Here is a 9,186-nt window from a genome sequence, read left to right as displayed (position 1 = left end):
TTTAATGGCCTAAAATAACCAGAGATATTAAAATAATAACTGCTTTGATGTATTTATTGTATTGTATTTATCAGAGGACATTGACAGTTGGCTGTTTAACAGTACTGGGGGTGAGTGAGCTTTGATGCATTGTTGATGAACCAGACCTCCTCTGACCTCAGCACTAAACCCTTGGGTTGCATAACTCTGCTTACATTTGACATTATTGTCCACCTATATATTTGTGAAGCAGGAGGAAGTGAGGTAATGTGCTGTTATAAAGCCAGGCCTGGGGTTAGGGTGCTGGATTAGCACCTCACCCTGAGGGATTATGGACAGAGTATATTGACACAACACTGGCATGCCACATCCATCTGTGGCCTCCAATGTAGCCATGTCTCGGCCCATACATGGACCTGGAGAGCAGGTATGTGAAGCCCTCGGGGCCTATCGCTCATCATCAGCTATGCCTGCAAGTATTTTCTCTATGTATATACACAATGGCACGTTAATGAAAATGCAGAGTGAGAGGTCATCATCATCAGCGTAAGCAGTCATGACCTGAGGAGATCACATAGTATTCACAGGCATACACAAAGTGTCTGTAAGTGAAGTACTGCAACCCATATATTGTATACCAAGACATGCAAACACAACAACGTCCATCATATGCATACTCTTTATGTAAATGATTTGTACAAATACAAGATTAAACATGTTGATTAGTGAGATTTAGAGCTTCTGACCTCTAGGCTAGCTGTTTCCCTGTTTCCAGTCCATATGCTAAGCTAAGATAACCTGCTGCTGGCTGTAGCCTCATATTTACTGTACAGACATGAGAGTGCTGTAAATCGTCAAGATGGGGTTGACCATGCTGAGATTTATAACAGACCCATCAGGGTTAGCAATGACTGCATGCTTATTGAGTCATTAAACTCAACCATACAAAGACCACTTTGCAGTCGGAGATCAAACTATCAATTCTACGTTTGATTGTACCATTGAGGGTTGCATCTGTGAAGGTGAAAAGATCATAATTTTCAAGATCAATGATAACAGCAAAAACAGTATGAATCTTCATACAAGGCTGCATTCACAGCTGTCAAAAGTACAGAATGCATGTACAACTCACACAGAAATATGTCAATACAGAAAGCAAAGATTTGTTGGCATGTCATATTTTGAGTGATAGAATAAATGTAAAAGTTTTTGCACACCAGTTCTCCATGACGTGTGAATCTGATGAGATTTGTGGTATATTCTATGTTTAGTAAGTAAAGTAAAAGTCGAGCTGGTAAAGAACTCAAACAGGAAGTTAGAACACTGACTCATCAGTCATGAAAAAGCTGTCATGCTGCATAAACACTTCTATTTGATGCGGTTTGTGGTCTGTGGGTGGTCACAAGAAATAGGAACACATATTTTAAGTAATCTCTTGGCTTCAAAGAATAGGGAACCTGACTGGGAGATGTTTCACCTGCGGTCTGTATACGTTGCTTCTGTTAATCATCTCAACACATGAGCCTTATGACGGCAACAATTAACCTTAACAACGGCTGAAAAATGAAGGCCAGAGCTTGTTTTATTGCCTTTTTATTGGCTGAAACCAGCACATCAAGGATGCGCAGCATGTACTATAAGTTTTATTATTGCTGATATTGAGATGTGACACATTTTTTATTGTTGTTGGCCTGGAGGTTTAGGGTGAATCAAAGTCGGCTTTTCCAAAGGTTAACCCTAGTTAGGGGCAAAGAAATAAAGAAAAAAAAAACCATCTGTACCAAGTTCCCACATTGACCATGATAGTATTTGACCCGCCCACAAAATAAATAATAAATGTCTGGCGTAGAACTTATGTCGACTTGATTGCAGCAGACTGTGGGTGGTTTTTTAACACACACATACAAGTGCACATGTGCAAACCATTAGCCTGAGATGTAAGCGCCAACAATGTCATCGACATATGAGTTGTGTTCAGAAAAAAACAAGTTGCCTGAAAATAAATCAGGGCTCCCATGTACCAGGACATCAAAAGGAAAGCTGCTTCATAATTAAAGGAAAAAACAAACCTTAAAACACACACATTCACACACCTGCAACATTAAATAACCCCCGACAGCTTCCCATCCTGTTTCCTGTAGTGTTGGTACCTTGTGGTATTGTGGTATTTTCCCCCCAAATAACTTAAAATACACAGTTTATATAATGAAATATGACATAGTTACACATTTTAGATTATAATGATATACCCTTGCATTCATAGAAAATGGATTTCAAATGTTTATCCTTGCAAAAGATACAGTTCACTGACTTCTTAAGCAGCAACTTTAATTAAAGTCAGTAAGTCATTTGTCTGCTGACCAGATGACACTCGTATCCAACACTTGTTTGTCCCGAGGACTGAAAAACAGTGTACTCTTTGCCAAGGTCAGTGCTCCCAAACGCAGCTGGCTGGAATCCCCCAGACTGTGTAACACAGACTAGTGCAGCTCTGCACGTATACACATCTCCTCCTCTCTGTCCCTCTCTCTATCTGTCTCTCTCTCCCTTTCTGTCTTTCCTCTTTTCTGTCGGCGCCACAGGAATCAAGCAGAGAGGGTAACAAAGAGTTAACAGGCAGTTGAGGCCTATCATGCTTACTTTGTCTTTTGCTGTGCTGTCTGTTTTTTTTAAAAAGGCCAATACGGCTCGAAAACTTCCAACAATTCTGGCCTTAATGCATGTTTGTTCACGGAACGCGTATTGTAAAATATATTTGGCTAAAATTGTGTGTGTACTTTTTACTGTGTGTGTCAATCCTGCATATTCAGGTTATATTCTATAAGTAGACAATTACAAATGTGCATTTGCACATCTTTAGCGTGTGCTGGTAAGATTAAGAATGAAATGCCTGCTGCTACTGGGTGCGTGACAACACAAATAATGTATGTCATGCCAGTCAAACGACCACTTTAAAAATAAACAGCAGCACTTGAGTGTCATGGACAGTTTGTTTTTTATTTATTTAAGAAGATGTGCAGATAACAGGATGTGACAGAGAGAGAGAGATAAAAATGTAGAGACACAGGAATAAGGAAAGCAGTGTGAATCTGTGTCTTTGTGCTTGATGAGTAAAACTGGGGTATTGAGAGCAAAGGGAAGAGAAAGTGAGCGATGGCAGCGAGGACAGAGAGTGATACGAGTTAAGGAAAGTGGGAAGGCTGGGGAATTTCAGGATCAACTGTGCTGCTAGCCCTCCTTAAAATATGTGCAGCTTAAAGGCCTATGCTGTTCTAGCCATGCTGCACTTTGTTAATACACAAAATAGACACAGTTAGTCAAAGAAAGTGGGTGAAAAATAACCAACATTAGTATTAGCATGATCATTTGTAATGTTTACACTGTACATTGAAAAAATACACCAGTGTTTCTAAACTTGAGCCCTATTTTTACATATTTTGGGTTTGAAATGACTGGCAGGTAGAGAAATGTTTGGAATTACTCCAGTAGATCATCTCTGCCGGCAGCCAAGAGTGGAGGGCAAACAGGCTGCAGTGGCTGCACTGTAATCCTTCGGGGCAGCTGTGCCTGATCAAAGTATGTCCACTAAAAAAGCTTGCATTTGCCACCGACATGCTGTGATTGTTATTCAAAGTCTCTGACCAACAGGATCCCTACAGTGTTGTATCATGCTATTCAAACCCACCAGACTCCATTGACAAAAATAGTAATTTTACCTTACACAACACAGGAGTGGCTGGTCTACCGTTGCCTCAGTCATTTAGTTTGTTTGTGTTATTGTGTGTTAGGCAAATATTGCGTTGCATTAGAACTAAAAATAACTGATTGAGAAAGTGGCAGACCAGCAATTCTCATGTAAAATTATTCAATGGAGTTGTTTTGAATTGAATGATATAACAGCTATCTCTGGTTGAACAGAAGGGGTCTCACTGGTCTCTATCTCTTTAGAGATCTTTTCCATAATGCTGTCAGACACTTTGAGCAATCTGAGCTTGTCAGTAGCAAAAACAAGCACTTTTAAAGGACGGACTGGCACAGTTGACCCTGTGGATTAAATTAGAGACATTATAGTCTGTTTGCCTCCCTTTCTCAGCTTCCTGTCCAGGCAGTCTACCGGACCAATTCCAAGAGATTTCATACCTACCAATCACTTCAACCCTCGTCGGAGCCCATTTTTAATTGAGGGGCCCAGTTAAAAGTGAATAAATATGAATATATGTGAAATAAATGTGAATAAATGTACAATATAAGACGGTTATCTTGTACACTCTTGTACAAGATAACGGTTATCCTTTAATTCCACTTCTGATATGGGTATTTCAGCTCCTGCTTGTAGACTTAGTACAGGCTTTTATTTTGTTCAGTTAACTACGTTGATACATTACAATTATATCTTTTAAAATTAGTTTAGCAGTACCACAACTAAATATTAATGTTGCCACAGATAGAGACAGATTGTCTCGGCTCATTCTGCTGCTACAAATTTAATTCTGTACTAACACTAATATCTGTTTATTGATCAGTTCGTATTAGAAAATGTCCACATGCTTTATTGGTAACATTCACAACACCATGTCTGAACACACTGAACAAAGTATACATGTAGCTACATTCCTGGAGGTTTGAATGGCTGTTTAGGACACAGGTTGAACCTACACCGGCAAATGTTCACAGTCAGCATTCACCTCCTCCCTTCACACACACACACACACACACACACACACACACGCACACAGAGGTCTTTACTTTATCAGGATATAGTTTGTCCTGGACAGCATCCTGTGAAGCCTGGACCACACCCAATGAACCTGTGTGTGTGTGTGTGTGTGTTTGTATGTTTGTGTGTGTCACCACAATCATCACCACAGTATGATAAAAACAAATAATTAAGATATTACGGTATTTAAAAAGAAGTGTCAGGATTTGAAAAAAAACCAGCTCTTATGCTACAGAGAGCACCCACATGTTAAATATGTAATCTATAACAACATATTTGCATAAAAGAACCACCTTTGTATGTATATTTTAATTAATATATCAAAATATAAATCATTTCTGTAATGATTTACTAAAAAGCACCTTTATCATTACAAAGATATAAAGAATATGACTGTGCATCATTGAAGATGACATCACCTTTGCGGAAACATACTGCTGTTGCATATTGGCCAATGAACTGAAAAATGATCAGATGGTTAAAAGCTGGTTAAGTGTTACCTGTATGTTTAAGCATGTGCACGTGTGCGTGTGTGTGTGTGTGTGTGTGTATACAAACATTATTCTCCCATTGTGTTGGGGACAGTAGCGTGAGAGCGACCACAGGGTCAGCTGCGCATCACATCAAAGATTTGGCCGTGTGTAAAAGACCCCATCACACTCACACACACTCTGTGCTCCACACACTAAACAATCAGGTATGACAGGCGTGGTCTTTCTGGGTCCCAGTGGGCCGAAAAAGACAAAAGACCCTCAGGAAGAGGCCGTCCACTCATCCTCACTGAGGACACAGATCTCTCACAAACACACACACACATACACACACGCTGGGTGTGCACACAGGGTTGTACAGTATCTGTGCGTTTGTGTATTTGACATAACTTGCAAATAAGGGATGAGAATAAAACTGTGAGTGTGTGTATGTTACTTATTTAAATCTCTCCCAAACTCCTGATTATCTCCATCAAGTTCCTTTTTAGATGTTTTTTTTAGTTTGACACTGTCACATCTGTGCAGCAGGTTATGATCTGCTCGTTTACTACACCACAGAGCGCATTTCTTATGCTTTCTTCAAACTGAAATATTCTACACAGTTTATACATTACACATTACATTTCACTAAAATTCAGGCTGGCATATTTGGTATCTGTGGATTTAGATAGATAGATAGATATTTGTTTATTGATCCCTCAGTGGGGAAACTTTGCTGTTACAGCAGCTCAAAGGGACAGACAAAAAGAATAAAAGCACACAGTTAAGAATTAGAAAAATTAAATAGCAGAATATAATAGAATTAGAAAAATTAAATAGCAGAATAAAATATAATATATACAGTGGTAAAAACCTCTGTACACAAAAAAATGTAATTACAGAGACAACAACAACAACAACAACAACAGGGTGAAGTGAAGTGGGGTGAGAATTATTGTACAGTTTATGTTATAGTAAAGTGCACAGGTGGTGGTGGTGGAACACCACCATTTGAACACCATGAGCTTAAAAAGATGGACCCATCCTGGCAGAGGGTTGAAGCCACATTGCTTTTTTCACGCTCAGCTAAAATCTGGTCCACAGCTGCATCTCTCTGAAGCTTGATGACTTTCCAAAATCCACTGATGAAAATTATGCATTGTATTATCCGATTCCATTCAATTAATCTCGTTTTATTTGTGGGGTGAGGCCAGTCCAAGCCACTCAATCCTAGTCCGAAAAGTCTAAGATCGCTGGCTAAAAAATGTGTGGGAGAAACATAAAATTAGAAAAGAATCTAAACTTTTATGGAAGTGTCCTCACTGTGACGAGACCATTTCACCATTTATATTATTGTTATTTATTGTACTTTGTTTTTATGTTTAAGTCTAAGCAGTCCAACTTTTGCCTCTGTGTTTTCTCTGAGAATATTTCCAAGTTGAAACTATTTATTTCCTTGTTTCCTGTCTACATTGTGTTGCACTGTGCTCTACTGAAAATAAAACGTATAAATAAATGTGAACTTAAGTCACAGCCTTGTACTATGGCGCCCCCATGCGACCACAGTATGTAATTGCATGTTATCTCACCTGACTTGGAGAGGAAATATCGATACAAGCAAACACACAAAACAAACACACTAAACAAAAATCAGCTATAGTTTAAAATCACCTCAGTTGTGACTTTCTTTAAATAAACTGTGTGTATTCCTCCTCGGCCGCTTGATGTCGCTGTTTTTTTTAATCTGCTCACCTTTTCACGCCGCCGTCTCTTCCGGGTTGTCGTCGACCATGTGAGAGTTCACAGGGCACGCAGAGGTCGTGTTGTGCTTTTTGCCTTCAGCTCGTATTGTTATTATTTTTTTTAACTTGCCGGGACCAGTGATGTGATGGCTTTCCTGACTCTGTTCGTGAGAAGGCAGCTGCCGCCGGCCGTGTCCCACTTCCTCGCCCGGACGGTGAAGCTGGCCCGGCCTCCCGCCGCCGGAGCCCCGCTGCGGAAGCTGCACGGCTCGTCCCGGCTGCGGCTCGGAGAGACGGGACCGTGGGGGAAGAGCCGGGGCCCAGAGCAGCAGCAGTACCACCAGCTCTCAGACCTGGACAAGGCAGACGCTTTGGTGGGTTCAGTCATGGAGGGAAGAAAAAAAAATGCATATTTAAACTGTGAAATGCCACAGCTGCTTTCTCTTTCACTCCCCCCTTCCTCTTGAGATAAATAAGTGCAGCATTTGTGTCACAGTCATTGTGAATCCACATTATTTTACAGAACACACACTGGTTACATTAGAAGTCCACGTTCCTAATGGCTTTCTTCTCTAATTTGTGCAGATTCTGAGAAAGTCCCACGAGACAGGTAACCTGACTAAATTCATGCTGCAAATGAAACTCTTGTCTGGATTAAACCCTCAGTATCATACATGAAAGTTGGTATTTCCTCAGTATTTGCTTTTGTAGGTGAGGAGCAGGAGCACCTTTAAACTGTGATGCCTCTGTGGACGCATCCTAGTTTGGTGGTGATTTAACTGCAGGGGTTTTTACCTTTTGACAGGTGGAAATACCTGTTTTGACATCCACATGCGGGTGCAGCCAGAGACTGAACAACTCTTAAAGAACAATAATAGGAATGCACTGTGAGGTGGTAGCGAGAAGTGACTGACTATCATCTAGTGGTGAGAATGATTGAGCCATTTCCTGATTTGAAGGGGTGCAGCCTGTCACAGTGAGGGGTGGTAACGCTGTGGGTCCGACTGGATAGGACTGATCTTTAATTATTTTATCTGCGAGGAGGCAGCAGGGAGAGGAGTGTGGAGTCAGTGTGGTGTTTAACAAGCAGAACAGAGCAGAGAGAGAGGGAGAGCAGTGCAGTCAGTGCACTGAATTAATTCTAATTAATTATGATGGGGACTATTATAGGGACAGAGGTCTAATAAACCAAAGTAAAAACAACAGTGTAGCTGTTTAACCAATCAAATGTACTCTATATGAGACCTTTATTCTAATACAGAGAAAACACAGTAGACATTATACGTCCTAATCTCTGCTGTAATGTCCTAGTGCCCCTGTGTTCGCATTTAGTATGATGTAATCAATGTACTCCACTTTTTTCAGTATGCAGTCTGTCCGCTCATGGACGTCAAACTGCCCTTTAAAGATGTTTTCTTAATGTTTTTTTTTTTTTTTTCCCAGTTCAAGCATAATCTTGGGGGGGGGGATTAAATTTGTAGACAAATCTTGCTCTGCGTGTTTACAAAAAGAAAATAAATCTATCACACCTTTCTGTATCAGCCAACATCTGCAATTAGTCTGAATGTTTTGGAGCTGTGAGGAGCTCCTCCATTGTGGATCAATGGTGTACATTAACAGCATACACAAACATGTATCACTAGCATTGTTAGTATTAGCAGTAGTAGTGTTAGTATACTTTACACCTTTTTATAAATGTCTTACAATGGTACAACTTCTCAGAACATTTTGATAAACAGATGCAGCTACTAGCGCAGTAATTCTATTATTGGATGCAAGTAAAATAAACAGTGTGACTGACTGTGGTTCTCTGGTCAGGCCGTAACATGTCAGCTGTTTATTTCTGGCTTTGGCTGTTTTGCAGGATTCCTCTCGTGGTTCAGGAACGGCCTGCTGGCGACTGGGATCGGAGTCATCGCGTTTGTCCAGAGCGAAGTGGGACGAGAAGCAGGATACGGTACAGGCTGCGACACTCTGGGTCACGTACAGTAGAGCTGCAAATCGGCACACTTGACGCCGAAGCTCTGTAGTGGTACAAACACAAACAGGAACTTGTCATTCAAGTCCAGTAACAAAGGGTTTCTGTAGACCTAAATTGTTTAAAGCTAGTGGATATAAGAAGAGCAGAATAAGCTTTTTAAAAATCAATGAGTGCCCATGAAATAACTACAACAGTTTTGAACTACAGCATCTAAATGTGTCAATATACCTCAGCTCTTGTTGTCCTAAAATCAATTTCTAAAAGAACCTTGCAATAGATTTTTATTTTTTGATTCAC

The 9,186-nt window shown here is 40.4% G+C and overlaps 1 protein-coding gene across 2 annotated transcripts in view; it reads left to right on the top strand.

Moving 5' to 3' along the window:
- The first annotated feature begins 6,955 nt into the window (after positions 1–6,955).
- Positions 6,956–9,186, top strand: part of tmem160 (transmembrane protein 160) — a 133,087-nt gene continuing 130,856 nt past the window's right edge. For both annotated transcript variants that reach the window (XR_011584168.1, XM_070829632.1), the window contains exons 1-3: positions 6,956–7,282; positions 7,494–7,518; positions 8,773–8,865. Coding sequence is in view for 1 of the 2 variants with exons in the window: in XM_070829632.1 (XP_070685733.1) it covers positions 7,055–7,282; positions 7,494–7,518; positions 8,773–8,865 (346 nt within the window). In the remaining variant the exon portion in view is untranslated. The remainder of the gene's footprint in view (positions 7,283–7,493; positions 7,519–8,772; positions 8,866–9,186) is intronic.

Source organism: Pempheris klunzingeri, chromosome 4, assembly GCF_042242105.1.
Source record: "Pempheris klunzingeri isolate RE-2024b chromosome 4, fPemKlu1.hap1, whole genome shotgun sequence".
Classification (NCBI taxonomy): Eukaryota; Metazoa; Chordata; class Actinopteri; order Acropomatiformes; family Pempheridae; genus Pempheris; species Pempheris klunzingeri.
Note: the sequence above shows the minus strand (reverse complement) of the source record. Positions and strands in the feature narration are given on the sequence as shown.